At 42.8% G+C, this 16031-nt stretch overlaps 1 protein-coding gene across 15 annotated transcripts in view; it reads right to left on the bottom strand.

Moving 5' to 3' along the window:
- The window catches only part of tnikb (TRAF2 and NCK interacting kinase b), a 65081-nt gene extending 49927 nt beyond the window's left edge, over positions 1 to 15154 (bottom strand). For 10 of the 15 annotated variants that reach the window (XR_004211500.1, XM_031835044.1, XM_031835049.1 and 7 more), the window contains exons 1-2: positions 14744 to 15127; positions 5196 to 5261 (exon numbers count right to left, since the gene is read on the bottom strand). Coding sequence is in view for 14 of the 15 variants with exons in the window: in XM_031835044.1 (XP_031690904.1) it covers positions 5196 to 5261; positions 14744 to 14800 (123 nt within the window). In the remaining variant the exon portion in view is untranslated. Of the gene's footprint in view, positions 1 to 5195; positions 5262 to 14743 lie in introns of all 15 variants that reach the window. The other 5 variants (XM_031835051.1, XM_031835054.1, XM_031835052.1 and 2 more) reach the window with 3 other exon arrangements.
- Positions 15155 to 16031: the final 877 nt, after the last annotated feature.

The following is a 16031-nucleotide window of genomic DNA, read 5'->3' as shown; positions in this document are numbered from 1 at the left end:
GTTTTGTACACATAGTGTAGCAGAGGTAGCTACAGTGGGGAAGTTAAACAGCAAGATGTAACATAACATGAGGATTGAGTCAGCATGTGTCTGTGTAGAGTGGAAGAACTCACACATCACTGCTATAACACACACAGATAATACAGTATGTTTCTCAGTATTGCATCAGACACACTGACTGTATTTGACGGGCAGAGAAGCTGAACCAGTCTCTCTCTCTCTCTCTCTCTCTCTCTCTCTCTCTCTCTCTCTCTCTCTCTCTCTCTCTCTCTCTCTCTCTCTCTCTCTCTCTCTCTCTCTCTCTCTCTCTCTCTCTCTCTCTCTCTCTCTCTCTCTCTCTCTCTCTCTCTCTCTCTCTCTCTCTCTCTCTCTCTCCCCACCTCCTCCTCCTCCTCCTCTCTCGCTCGCTTTCTCTCTCTCCTCCCCCTCACTCTCTCATCTCGTTCAGACATGCTGTGAGACAGCTGACGACCCACAACTCCATTCTCCCCTACCAGGCCGACAAAGACACACACAGACACAGACAGACAGGACTCTGCTTGGTCCAGTTCTGTAGCTGACTGTCCTAAATGCTCTGGGCATACAGACTCACTCTCCCTTACACAACACCAGTGAAGCGAGCACGCACACGCACGCCAGAAAACAACACACTCTGAAACGGAAATGGAATGGCAGATATGCGGAAAGCATATTACACACAGGAAGACAACACAAGATCAGGTGTAATATCCTGAGAAGCCCTTCACACTCGTAACCGTATACAGGGTGAAAAATGGCAGATTTGGAAACTGACAAGCTCCTAAATTGGAACGTAGTGGCTGTACAGTAACAAGCTGTACGTGACAGTGTCAACGCTATTGATACAGTGTCACCGCTTATTGATACAGTGTCAACGCTTATTGATACAGTGTCACCGCTATTGATACAGTGTCACCGCTATTGATACAGTGTCAACGCTATTGATACAGTGTCAACGCTATTGATACAGTGTCACCGCTATTGATACAGTGTCACCGCTATTGATACAGTGTCACCGCTATTGATACTGTCAACGCTATTGATACAGTGTCAACGCTATTGATACAGTGTCAACGCTATTGATACAGTGTCAACGCTATTGATACAGTGTCAACGCTATTGATACAGTGTCACCGCTATTGATACAGTGTCACCGCTATTGATACAGTGTCACCGCTATTGATACAGTGTCAACGCTATTGATACAGTGTCAACGCTATTGATACAGTGTCAACGCTATTGATACAGTGTCAACGCTATTGATACAGTGTCACCGCTTATTGATACAGTGTCAACACTATTGATAGTGTCAACACTATTGATACAGTGTCAACACTATTGATACAGTGTCAACGCTATTGATACAGTGTCAACGCTTATTGATAGTGTCAACACTATTGATACAGTGTCAACACTATTGATACAGTGTCAACACTATTGATACAGTGTCAACACTATTGATACAGTGTCAACGCTATTGATACAGTGTCAACGCTATTGATACAGTGTCAACGCTATTGATACAGTGTCAACGCTATTGATACAGTGTCAACGCTTGATACAGTGTCAACACTATTGATACAGTGTCAACGATATTGATACAGTGTCAACGCTATTGATACAGTGTCAACACTATTGATACAGTGTCAACACTATTGATACAGTGTCAACATTATTGATACAGTGTCAAAGCTATTGATACAGTGTCAACGCTATTGATACAGTGTCAACGCTATTGATACAGTGTCACCGCTTATTGATACAGTGTCACCGCTTATTGATGCAGTGTCAACACTATTGATACAGTGTCACCGCTTATTGATACAGTGTCACCGCTTATTGATACAGTGTCAACACTATTGATACAGTGTCAACATTATTGATACAGTGTCAAAGCTATTGATACAGTGTCAACGCTATTGATACAGTGTCACCGCTTATTGATACAGTGTCACCGCTTATTGATACAGTGTCACCGCTTATTGATACAGTGTCAACACTATTGATACAGTGTCACCGCTATTGATACAGTGTCAACACTATTGATACAGTGTCACCGCTATTGATCGCTATGCTTGATATGGAACAGTAACGGATGACGTGGCATTATACCCTGGGTTGTCCTGAACACAATGAGCCTGTTTGTTGTATTGTGAAGAACATTTGGTGCGGACCACCCATCTGAATGCCCTCATCACTCCATCCCATGTGCACCAAAATGACCATCTGCTTCTCTGAACTGCTTTGTGAAAGCCTCACACTAAGATGGTATGTTATCATTTAGATAGCTATTTTGGCAAGAGAATGATGCCCACCTGACCCAGACTGTGATTTAAAAAATGGACCATTTTTAACACAACAGTAATTGTGTGATGGCAGAGATGCGGGACTGTGTTCCACACAAAACAACTAAAAAGTGTGCTCGTTCTAGTTCCTCACCGGCACAGCTAGGAGAACTCCAAAAGAACCTTATAGTTGAAGACTCTTCTTTGAGTCATAAAAGTGCATTGAAATTACTCAGGAACTATGCAAACGTTGGAGAGGTGTGAGGCCACTTGAAGACCCCAGTTAGACCTCTCACTCAAACCCTTGGACATTTTTGGGGTCTTATGTAATGTATTCTGGGTATATTCAGATTTTGTTATCAACAAATGCTGTGAAAAGTACAGTGAATTCAACAGTGTGATGTTTGGATCTAGTCTTGTGTCAGATAAACGGTTGCGTCCTCACCTTCAGTCTAATAGCCTTGGTTATACTTTCCATATTTGTTCTGTAAGAAACATGTGAATCTAACCCTATCCATATAGGCTAAATCCCACAATTGTAAGGGGTTAAAACAATAGATATAGAAATATACACTGAGTCTACAAAACATTAAGAACACCTTCCTAATATTTAGTTGCACCCCCTTTCACCCTCAGAACAGCCTCAATTTGTCAGGACATTGATATGGCTATTTCAGTCACACTGGTTGCTGACAATCGAGCACACAGCCATGCAATTTCCATAGACAAACATTGGCAGTAGAATGGGCTTACTGAAGAGCTCAGTGACTTTCAACGTGGCACCTTCATACCTTCAATACCACCTTTCCAACAAGTCAGTTCGTCAAATTTCTGTCCTGCTAGAGCTGCCCCGGTCAACGGTAAGTGCTGTTGAGAAGGGAAAATGTCTAGGAGCAACAATGGCTCAGCCATGAAGTGGTAGGCCACATAAGCTCACAGAATGGGCGCGTAAAAATCTTCTGTCCTCGGTTGCAACACTCACTACAGAGTTCCAAATGGCCCCTGGAAGGAACATTAGCACAATAACTGTTTGTAGGAGATTCATGAAATGGGTTTCCATGGCCGAGCAGTCGCACACAAGCCTAAGATCACCATGTGCAATGGCAAGCGCCGGTTGGAGTGGTGTGTAGATCGCCGCCATTGGAGCAGTGGAAATGCCTTTTTCTGGAGTGATGAATCACACTTCACCATCTGGCAGTCCAACTGATGAATCTGGGTTTGGCAGATGCCAGGAGAATGCTACCTGCCCCAATGCATAGTGCCAACTGTAAAGTTTGGTGGAGGAGGAATAATGGTCTGGGGCTATTTTTTATGGTTCAGGCCCCTTAGTTCCAGTGAAGGGAAATGTTAACACTACAGCATACAATGACATTCTAGATAATTCTGTGTTTCCAACTTTGTGGCAAAAGTTTGGGTAAGGCCCTTTCCTGTTTCAGCATGACAATGCCCCCATGCACAAAGCGAGGCCCATACAGAAATGATATGTCGACATCGGTGTGGAAGAACTTGACTGGCCTGCACAGAGCCCTGACCTCAACCCCATCGAACACCTTTGGGATGAATTGGAATCACCCATCATTAGTGCCCGAACTCACTAATGCTCATGGTTGAGCATCATGGGACAAAATAATAAACAATTTAGAGACAACTCGAATGAACTTTGATCGCTTTCATTTGAAGTTTTACATTGCTAAAAGTACAAATAAAATGTTCCATGCCAAGACAGATACCGGATCTGGCCAAATAGATTCCGTAACTAAACAGTTTGAAAACAAAGAGTTACCGGATCCTGTTCCGGCAGTATCTGGCTCAAATTAAGCACTGCCGCCCAATCACCCACTGAGCACCGAACAACACCGTCTGTTTCACAAGTTTGGAAAGCACACTCCCCAGTACAGAAGAGTACAGTAGATTTACAGTACAGAAAGTTGGAGTACAGTATAGGTCAGTAGAGTATAGTTCAGTACACTACAGTACAATGTACTGTATTGTAATGAACTCTACTGTACTTTACTAAACTATACTGTGATGCCCACACTTGTGAAATATAGAAGTAAGTCTATGTTTTGCAGTGAAGCTCATTAGAAAAATTCCTTGTGTGTGAATAATACCCAAACATGCAAAAAGGGATATTACATTTGTCTACCTTTGCTAGTCAGGATAGACAGGATGACATACATAATGATGCATTTCTGTACAGTTCAGGGACCCATGATGTTATTCGCTGCGTCATTAGTGTTAATCCACTTCCCTTACTGATGTTCTATAACCAAAATATATGTTTTTCTAACTCAAGGTGTCATGTCGTAGCCGACACCCCATTCTTTCTGCGAAAATCTTGTGATCTTAATTCTGAGTAGATATTTAACCGTTTTTGTAAAACTTGGTCACATTAAAAGCTCAGGGTGATTTTACAATCATTCTGTTACCAAACTTTACATCTGCACTGTTCTTCGAGTAATTTTTTATTTTTTTTGTAAAACTTTGTGGAAATTGTTCAAAGTAGTCTTTCTGCAGATGGCTTGTTTAACTGTGCAATCAATGTGTTTTGTTTGGCATACATTTTAAAGTGAGGAATAGAAGTCTCAGTGTCATTCTGTTACTGTGGAATTGGCTTACCCTTAATGTATATTGAATAGGTATGAAATACTAGCTGACAAGTGCCTGGGTTTAGGGGCCAGGGGTTGTTTCTGGACTGTGCCCTGAAGTTTAAAAAATACATGTCCAAATAAAAGTCATCAACTCTCTCCTCTCATTGGCAACTCGTTACAGTTCAAGGGAAGGTGACAGAGCTGACCTGCCTGTTTTTGGTTGATCAGAGCTCATGTGGGAGGAGTCATCAGGCACACTCCTGTCTGATAGGTTGAGTGTGTGGTGAGGGGTGTGTCTTACCTTGTAGACCTGACCGTAGGTTCCATTTCCCACCAACTCCACTAGTTCAAATATACCAGCTGGGTCCTGGAGAGAAAAATAGAAATAGGGAGAGAGAAAGAGAGAGAGAGAGAAATAGAGAGAGAGAGAGAGAGAGAGAGAAATAGAGAGAGAAAGAAATAGAGAGAGAGAGAGAAAGAGAGAGAGAGAGAAATAGAGAAATAGAGAGAGAGAGAGAAATAGAGACAGAGAGAGAAATAGAGACAGAGAGAGAAATAGAGAGAGAGAGAGAAATAGAGAGAGAGAGAGAGAAATAGAGAGAGAGAGAGAGAATAGAGAGAGAGAGAGAATAGAGAGAGAGAGAGAAATAGAGAGAGAGAGAGAAATAGAGAGAGAGAGGAGAAATAGAGAGAGAGAGAGAAATAGAGAGAGAGAGAAATAGAGAGGAGAAATAGAGAGAGAAATAGAGAGAGAAATAGAGAGAGAGAGAGAAATAGAGAGAGAGAGAGAAATAGAGAGAGAAATAGAGAGAGAGAGAGAAATAGAGAGAGAGAAATAGAGACAGAGAGAGAGCAAGAAAGAAATAGAGACAGAGAGAGAAATAGAGACAGAGAGAGAAATAGAGAGAGAGAGAGAAATAGAGAGAGAGAGAGAGAAATAGAGAGAGAGAGAGAGAAATAGAGAGAGAGAGAGAAATAGAGAGAGAGAAGAAATAGAGAGAGAGAGAGAAATAGAGAGAGAGAAATAGAGAGAGAGAGAAATAGAGAGAGAGAGAGAAATAGAGACAGAGAGAGAAATAGAGAGAGAGAGAAATAGAGAGAGAAATAGAGAGAGAAATAGAGACGAGAGAGAGAAATAGAGAGAGAGAGAGAAATAGAGAGAGAGAGAATAGAGAGAGAATAGAGAGAGAGAAATAGAGAGAGAGAAATAGAGACAGAGAGAGAGCAAGAAAGAAATGGAGAGAGGGAGAGACATAGAGACAGAGAGAGACAGAGACAGAGAGAGACATAGAGAGAGGGGAGAAAGAGAGAGACATAGAGAGAGGGGAGAAAGAGAGAGAGGGGAGAAAGAGAGAGAGGGGAGAGAGAGAGAGAGAAATAGAGAGAGGGGAGAAAGAGAGAGCAGTTAGTCAAGCATTGAAAGTATTTTCTCAAGAATTCAGACCCTCTGGAATCTGATCCCCCTCTACACACACAAGTGTATACGAGCAAACACACAGTAGGACAGAGATCTATAGCGGTACACTGTGACTCCATAGAATGTGTGAGTGAGTGAGTGAGTGAGTGAGTGAGTGAGTGAGTGAGTGAGTGAGTGAGTGAGTGAGTAGGGAATACTGGAGTTGAAATAAGCCACATGCTTCCATAGGGTAATTGCAAACAAATCTAAGTTATTTTTTATTCAAGGTCGACCAGAAGCACTTTTAAACCTAGAACACTGCTCTAGAGACAGGCGGAGACCAGAAGCACTTTTAAACCTAGAACACTGCTCTAGAGACAGGCGGAGACCAGAAGCACTTTTAAACCTAGAACACTGCTCTAGAGACAGGCGGAGACCAGAAGCACTTTTAAACCTAGAACACTGCTCTAGAGACAGGCGGAGACCAGAAGCACTTTTAAACCTAGAACACTGCTCTAGAGACAGGCGGAGACCAGAAGCACTTTTAAACCTAGAACACTGCTCTAGAGACAGGCGGAGACCAGAAGCACTTTTAAACCTAGAACACTGCTCTAGAGACAGGCGGAGACCAGAAGCACTTTTAAACCTAGAACACTGCTCTAGAGACAGGCGGAGACCAGAAGCACTTTTAAACCTAGAACACTGCTCTAGAGACAGGCGGAGACCCACCACACACTCTCCCCTTCAACTAGCACCACCACGCACATCCATATCTTTTAACGTGTGTGTGTGTGAGAGTGCGAGAGAGAGAGAGGGAAGCATTGGGTCATGGGTTTGTGTGCGTATGTCTGTGTAAATATCAATATGAATATTGTGCTAATTTTCTTGTCCTATACCACTCAAGTTATGGTGTCTCGAAGTTGATGAATGTATTGACCCCCTCATTTATTGATCCCCTCAGCGCTCTCTGTGTGAGTGTGTGTGTGTGTGTGTGTGTGTGTGTGTGTGTGTGTGTGTGTGTGTGTGTGTGTGTGTGTGTGTGTGTAGGGCAGGGCGCTATGGCCAAAATATCATATCAGGTTTTTTAAAAAAAAGGTACTAAGGTACTTTATGAGTAGTGAGTGATCCTAAGGTACTTTATGAGTAGTGAGTGATCCTAAGGTACTTTATGAGTAGTGAGTGATCCTAAGGTACTTTATGAGTAGTGAGTGATCCTAAGGTACTTTATGAGTAGTGAGTGATCCTAAGGTACTTTATGAGTAGTGAGTGATCCTAAGGTACTTTATGAGTAGTGAGTGATCCTAAGGTACTTTATGAGTAGTGAGTGATCCTAAGGTACTTTATGAGTAGTGAGTGATCCTAAGGTACTTTATGAGTAGTGAGTGATCCCAGGGTGGCAACACATCCATTCTATGTGATTTCAATGAGTCTTTCTCCATTCTGATTGTTTCATGCTGTTCAATTAGACTTCAACCAAAACAATTTTCAGCATTTTCATCAATTTCTGCATTTCCTGCACTCATTGAGATCATTTCCACCCTGCCACCTAGGGCTGCACCATATGGATAAACAATCTAGGCCTTATTTTTAACCAAATGTTGCAATTCCGATTTTGACAGCAAAAGTGTTGGAATCATGGAAATATAATGATTATTCAAATTCTATAGTTAGGGGCAGCAGGTAGAGGCTAGTGTTGGGCCAGTAACCGAAAGGTTGCTAGTTCGAATCCCGAAGCTGACAAGGTAAAAACCTGTTGTTCTGCCCCTGAACAAGGCAGTTAACCCACTGCTCCTAGGCCGTCATTGTAAATAAGAATTTGTTCTTAACTGACTTCCCTAGTTAAATATAGGTTAAAAAAATATATAAGTGGGCACTTTGAATACAGTGTTGTATTAATTAAAATGCCAGAGAGAAGTTATTGTGACAGGGTAGGAACCAAAGTGTTGATAAAATGTTTCCTAGGGGACCCTATAAACTTTACCTACATTGAATGTTTTCTCTTAGCTACACTCCATGACCAAACGTATGTGGACACCTGCTCATTGAACATGTCATTTCAAAAATCATAGGCATTAATATAGAGTTGGTCCCCTTTTTGCTGCTATAACAGCCTTCACTCTTCTGGGAAGGCTTTCCACTAGATGTTGGAACATTGCGTCCATTCAGCCACAAGAGCATTAGTGAGGTCAGGCACTGATGTTGGGCAAAAAGGCCTTTAGGCTAGCAGTCTGCATTCCAATTCATCCCAAAGGTGTTCAATGGGGTTGAGGTCAGGGCTCTGTGCAGGCCAGTTAAGTTCTTCCACAACGATCTCAACAAATAATTTCTGCATGGACCTGGCTTTGTGCATGGGGGCATTGTCATGCTGAAACAGGAAAGGGCCTTCCCCAAACTGTTGCCACAAATTTGGAAGCACAGAATTGTCTAAAAAGTAATTGGATGCTGTAGTGTTAAAGTTGGGGCCCAAACCATGAAAAACAGCCCCAGACCATGAAGCTCCAGACGAACAGTTCTTGTGTTGACGTTGCTTCCAGGGGCAATTTGGTACTCGGTAGTGAGGTAGGCGCTTCAGCAATCGGTGGTTCTGTTCTGTGAGCTTGTGTGGACTACCACTTCACGGCTGAGCCGTTGTTGCTGCTAGATGTTTCCACTTCACAATTACAGCACTTACAGTAGACCAGGCAGCTACAGCAGGGAAGAAATTTGACGAACTGACTTGTTGAAAAAGTGGCATCCTATGACGGTGCCGAGTTGAAAGTCACTGAGCTCTTCAGTAAGGTCATTCAACTGACAATGTTTGTCTTTGGAGTTTGCATGGCTGTGTGCTCAATTGTATACACCTGTCAGCAACGTTTGTGGCCGAAATAGCAGAATCCACTAATTTGAAGTGGTGTCCACATACTTTTTAGTGTGCTTCATGTAGGTAACATATTCATGCTTTGCATAATCCTCTTTGATTTAGAAGGTACTGTTGCACAAACAACATGCTGATTTAGTTCTACACCATCACTGATATTATCAGGCTGTATAGCTAATTACATTTCATCTGACTCATACCGCTGCTGCCCAACTTGCTTAGAAAAAACAACCTAGCTGTTTGCAGATGTAAGAAACAAACTAATTGTGTAACTATAGAACACTAAATGGATTTATATTAAGAAGCAAAGTGAAAACAGCATCGTTGTCATTAGGGATGCACAATATCTCGGTAAGCCGTATTGCATGCTCAAGAATGTGCTAGTTCTTGGCCTCACGGGTAGCGCAGTGGTCTAGGGCACTGCAGCGCTAGCTGTGCCACCAGAGACTCTGGGTTCGCTCCCAGGCTCTGTCGCAGCCGGCCGGGACCGGGAGGTCCGTGGGGCGACGCACAATTGGCAGGTCCTTTTAAAACACACAGCTAGCATACAGCAGCTAGGAGTGAAAACAGAAAGACGTTTCCACCAGATGGAACAGTACTTTTATATGATGGAGAGCCTGCTGGAACAAAAACGAGTGCTTGGTGTGTACGCAGCCGACTATGAGTTACCTGTAACAATCAGTACAAACCAGTGGACTCTCATTGAAACCATGAACACAGTCCTAGCTCCATTCAAACAACTGACTGGAGAAATAAGCTCGTCAACTGTGTCTGCAGCAGACGTGATACCCTCTGTCATGGCATTGAAACGCCAGCTCAACAGAACTGCCCACACAGACCGTGTGGTAAACTTGGAAAAGTTCTCTAGTAGAGGCTGTGAACAAGAGATTTAGTGGCATTCTCTCTGAGCCTCTTTACTGTGTGGCCAACATGCTCGATGCTAGGTACAAGGACCGCTACTTCGATGCAGACAAGAAACAGAGTTTACGTGAAATGTTAGTGTAACAGTATAGCTTCCGTCCCTCTCCGCGCTCGAACCAGGGACCCTCTGCACACATCAACGACTCCCTCCCACGAAGCATCGTTACTAGAGGTCGACCGATTAATCGGAATGGCCGATTAATTAGGGCTATTTCAAGTTTTCATAACAATTGGAAATCTGTATTTTTTTTAAAATAATAATAATGTATACCTTTTATTTAACTAGGCAAGTCAGTTAAGAACACATTCTTATTTTCAATGACTGCCTAGTTAACTGCCTTGTTCAGGGGCAGAACAAAAAAAATTAACCTTGTCAGCTCAGGGTTACAATCTTGCAACCACAGAGTTAACTAGTCCAACGCTCTAACCATTGCACTCCACGAGTAGCCTGCCTGTTACGCGAATGCAGTAGAAGACAAGGTAAATCGCTAGCTAGCATTAAACTTATCTTATAAAAACCAATCAATCATAATCACTAGTTATAACTACTGATCCAGTTTAGCAGGCAATATTAACCAGGTGAAATTGTCATTTCTCTTGCGTTCATTGCACGCAGAGTCAGGGTATATGCACGTTTGGGTTGCCTGGCTCATTGCGAACTAATTTGCCAGAATTTTACGTAATTATGACATAACATTGAAGGTTGTGCAATGTAACAAGAATATTTAGACTTATGGATGCTAGATATGGATGTTAGATAAAATACCGAACAGCTCCGTATTTCACTGAAATAATAAACGTTTTGTTTTCGAAATGATAGTTTCCGGATTCGATCATATTAATGACCAAAGGCTCGTATTTCTGTGTGTTATTATGTTATAATTAAGTCTGATTTGATAGAGCAGTCTGACTGAGCAGCAGCAGGCCCGTAATCATTCATTCAAACAGCACTTTTGTGCGTTTTACCAGCAGCTCTTCGCAAGCACAACGCTGTTTATGACTTCAAGCCTATCAGCCTAATGGCTGGTGTAACCAATGTTAAATGGCTAGCTAGTTGGCTGGGTGTGCGCTAATACTGTTTCAAACGTCACTCGCTTTTAGATTTGGAGTAGTTATTCCCCTTGCGCCGCGGCTTTTGTGGAGCGATGGGTAACGCTGCTTCGATGGTGGCTATTGTCGATGTGTTCCTGGTTCGAGTCCAGGTAGGGGCGAGGAGAGGGACGGAAGCTATACTGTTACACTGGCAATACTATAGTGCCTATAAGAACATCCAATAGTCAAAGGTATATGAAATACAAATGGTAGAGAGAAAAATAGTCCTATAATTCCTATAACTACAACCTAAAACATCTTTCCCTAGAATATTGAAGTCTCATGTTAAAATGAACCACCAGCTTTAATATGTTCTCATGTTCTGAGCAAGAAACTTAAACATTAGCTTTTTTACATGGCACATATTTTACCTGGCACATATTTTTTACATGGCACATATTACTTTCTTCTCCAACACTTTGTTTTTGCATTATTTAAACCAAATTGAACATGTTTCATTATTTATTTGAGGCTAAATTGATTTTATTCATGTTTTATATTAAGTTAAAATAAGTGTTAATTCAGTATTGTTGTAATTGTCATTATTACAAATTAAAAAGTAAGGGATGTAAGTGGAAGAAATAGGATTTGATTATGTTTTACTCATAATGGGACATATGTAAATGCCAACAAAATAACCTTTTGGTCAGTGTGTGTTTCAACTACTTAACTGTACAAGAATGCTTAAAAGGGCACTACATTTTTTAAATATTGGTTATCTGTTATTTTGGCAAGGAAAATATCGGATATCGGCCAAAAATGTAATATCAGTGCATCCCCGCAAGTGTCTCTTGGTCGAGGAAAAACAAATGAGCTCCTTGAGTGACAGGGGCGGGGCTAGTTATGTGTGGAAAGCAGCATGGAGCGAGAGATGACTCAAGTAGCGAAAGTCAACTCTAAAAATGGACATTATACACAACTTAACAAACCAAACATTCAAATAACTTTATAGAAGGTAAAGTAAAACTCAAACTAGTCCGTGCATTAATACCGGTATGGCCCTAGCTGGGTTCCAGACCTGGTGGCCCACGGGGTGAAGTTGGGCCATGGGTGGTTATGTTTTTATTTGGCCACCAAGTTTTTGTTGACTTTTAATGTTGGGCATAAAAAAAACAGGAAATCAACTCCAAGTGATTTTTATTTGTCATATTTTCACAAGTATTCCCACGCATAATAGAGAGACCTAATTGTATACAAATGTAAGTAAGGTTTGAAATGATGTTTTAGTCAAATATCTGTTTGGGCTTCTTGCGGTCAATTTGTAGTCTACAAAATTATTTGTAATTATGTCCCGCCAACCCGAACATCCGCTCAAGAAAAATGTTTTAAAAAATGGTCCCGCAGCTGGATCTAGTTGAGCATCCCTGGTCACAACCGTAAGGCTCTCCAGAGGGTAGTGAGGTCTGCACAACGCATCACTGGGGGCAAACTACCTGCCCTCCAGGACACCTACACCACCCGATGTCACAGGAAGGCCATAAAGATCATCAAGGACAATAACCAGCCAAGCCACTGCCTGTTCATCCTGCTATCATCCAGAAGGCGAGGTCAGTACAGGTGCATCAATGCTGGGACCCGAGAGACTGAAAAACTGCTTCTATCTCAAGGCCATCAGACTGTTAAACAGCCCCCACTAACATTGAGTGGCTGCTGCCAACACACTGACTCAACTTCAGCCACTTTAATAATGAAAAAATTGATGTAATAAATGTATCACTGGTCACTTTAAACAATGGCACTTTATATAATGTTTACATACCCTGCATTACTCATCGCATACGTATATACTGTACTCTATACCATCTACTGCATCTTGCCTATGCCGTTCGGCCATTGCTCATTCATATATTTCTATGTACATATTCTTATTCATTCCTTTAAGGTAGTTATTGTGAAATTGTTAGGTTAGATTACTTGTTAGATATTACCGCATGGTCGGAACTAGAAGCACAAGCATTTCGATACACTCGCATTAACATCTGCTAACCATGTATATGTGACCAATAAAATGTGATTTGATTAGGGGAAGTGAGGGGAGACAGGAAAAGGAAATCCTCTCCCATAGCCAGTGTGCTGCTCCCCAGATCTAGGTGACCTAATTTCCAGTCGCACCGCAGATCTGGACAAAAGCTCAAGAGGCCAGCAGTGGAGGTAATAACTGTCATACATCTATTAGAGAGAGAAGAGCTGAGAAGCTGCAAATTGTTTAACTCCATTTCTCGAGAGAGAGGAGAGAGAGAGAGAGAGGAGAGAGAGAGAGAGAGAGTCAACGTGATGTTGGACGTGCCAGATTTCTACCATCCAGATACTGCAAATGTGTATGTATGTGTGTTTGCATAGCACGTGCATCATTCACAGCCATGTGACAAGAATGTAATCTAACTAACATACATACATACATACAGACACACACACAGCCGCTCCTGCCTGTCATGTTGGGGCTTGAGCCTGCTGCTGCTGGTAAGATCCTGTTGCGTAACGACCTGCCTGTAATGACTATGTGAGACTACAGAGGCTGTCAAAACACACAGCACAAAGAACAGTGGTCTTACATTTCCTTTGCTTGTGGGGGGGGTGACAACTGTCTTAGAGCCCTCATACTGAACTCGATCTCGAAGCCAATCCCACTGCTTTTCGTTGCTCCCGTCTAAACAGGGACCGATTTAGACCTGGGACACCAGATGGGTGCAATTAATGATCAGGTGGAACAGAAAAGCACCAGGCTCCGGACCGCGTTGGGTATTCCTGTCCTAGAGGACGCACACACATCAGAGTGCTGTGAGGTCAAAGACCTCACAAACATCACATAACCAGTTTCTGCTGTTCTCTAATATAATTCAACTGTGTGTGATGCCGCGCTACAGACAGCTTAACATCTGCCACAAACACAGACAGAGGGGCCTATTAGATACAAACACAGACAGAGAGGGGTCTATTAGACACAAACACAGACAGAGAGGGGTCTATTAGACACAAACACAGACAGAGAGGGGCCTATTAGACACAAACACAGACGGGCCTATTAGACACAGACAGAGAAGGGCCTATTAGACACAGACAGAGAAGGGCCTATTAGACACAGACAGAGAAGGGCCTATTAGACACAAACACAGACAGAGAGGGGCCTATTAGACACAAACACAGACAGAGAGGGGCCTATTAGACACAAACACAGACAGAGAGGGGCCTATTAGACACAAACACAGACAGAGAGGGGTCTATTAGACACAAACACAGACAGAGAGGGGCCTATTAGACACAAACACAGACAGAGAGGGGCCTATTAGACACAAACACAGACCCAGGGTTCCATTACATCACGTTCCAATTGATGCGAGAAAAAAGCTTTCTGAGGTTGTAACGCGCGTGGGAGGGATCTGAAACCCCAGCATACATCGGTTGATCTAAATCAATGATCTGATCAGCGGATGCATGGCAGGTAACGACGGATCGAAGACGCCAACCACACGCCAACCACACACTCGGTGCAAAAGGCAGTCGTTAACGGGGGATGGGGCAAGTGCTCGAGAAAACGTCTCATTCATACAGTGCCTATTTTATCACACACACACGCGCGCTTTACCCGTAGTGCTGACAGGTCTATCTCATCCAGACTCCGGGCCGGGGAGTCGCTCGCCATGATTCTCTCAAAATGGAAGCTTCCTCTCCGCTCATTTACCGAGGACAAACCCCCTCTCCCCTCCCTTATCCAGCTGTTAAAATCCCACGTTATATCCCTGCTGGCGTCCGTTAATAACAGTCCATAAACAATGGGTAATATAATCCGTTTTTCCGTTTGATCCCGGGAAACGCGTCTTGAGACACCGAGGTGATCCCGGTCCTACATGCTGTATTCGGTTGCACGGGCCCCCTCCACCGGAGGATGGTGAAAAAAACACACTCCGCAAGAGAGCACAGCTGCGTACACACTGTATACCCACACACAGCGAGAGAATGCAAAGCGCCCCGGAAAAGGGTTAGTCTCGCGCTCACGGGAGTGGCCTGGCTGCACGAGCAGAGGGCGGGTCTCCTGAAAACAGGGACGCCCACAATGTCACATGCACGCGTGTGTGGGACAGTTATGAAAAAGCCCCCTCCTCCACATGAAAGGTTCATTGTATCTTCAGTCTAAAGTTCCATAAAACGGATCATTTCCTTAGTCTTCTTATCTCTTTGTGTCTCCTGCTGCATCTCCCCACATGTAGCTTATATATTTCATCATCAAGATCCTCCTCGTCATCATTAATATCATCCTCAGCAGTAACAACAACATCACCACCAAGATCCTCCTCGTCATCATTAATATCATCCTCAGCAGTAACAACAACATCACCACCAAGATCCTCCTCGTCATCATTAATATCATCCTCAGCAGTAACAACAACATCACCACCAAGATCCTCCTCGTCATCATTAATATCATCCTCAGCAATAACAACAACATCACCACCAAGATCCTCCTCGTCATCATTAATATCATCCTCAGCAGTAACAACAACATCACCACCAAGATCCTCCTCATCATCATTAATATCATCCTCAGCAGTAACAACAACATCACCACCAAGATCCTCCTCATCATCATTAATATCATCCTCAGCAATAACAACAACATCACCACCAAGATCCTCCTCATCATCATTAATATCATCCTCAGCAGTAACAACAACATCACCACCAAGATCCTCCTCGTCATCATTAATATCATCCTCAGCAATAACAACAACATCACCACCAAGATCCTCCTCGTCATCATTAATATCATCCTCAGCAGTAACAACAACATCACCACCAAGATCCTCCTCATCATCATTAATATCATCCTCAGCAGTAACAACAACATCACCACCAAGATCCTCCTCATCATCATT

The sequence above is a fragment of the Oncorhynchus kisutch genome, linkage group LG11 (genome assembly GCF_002021735.2).
Source record: "Oncorhynchus kisutch isolate 150728-3 linkage group LG11, Okis_V2, whole genome shotgun sequence".
NCBI classification, from domain to species: Eukaryota; Metazoa; Chordata; class Actinopteri; order Salmoniformes; family Salmonidae; genus Oncorhynchus; species Oncorhynchus kisutch.
Note: the sequence above shows the minus strand (reverse complement) of the source record. Positions and strands in the feature narration are given on the sequence as shown.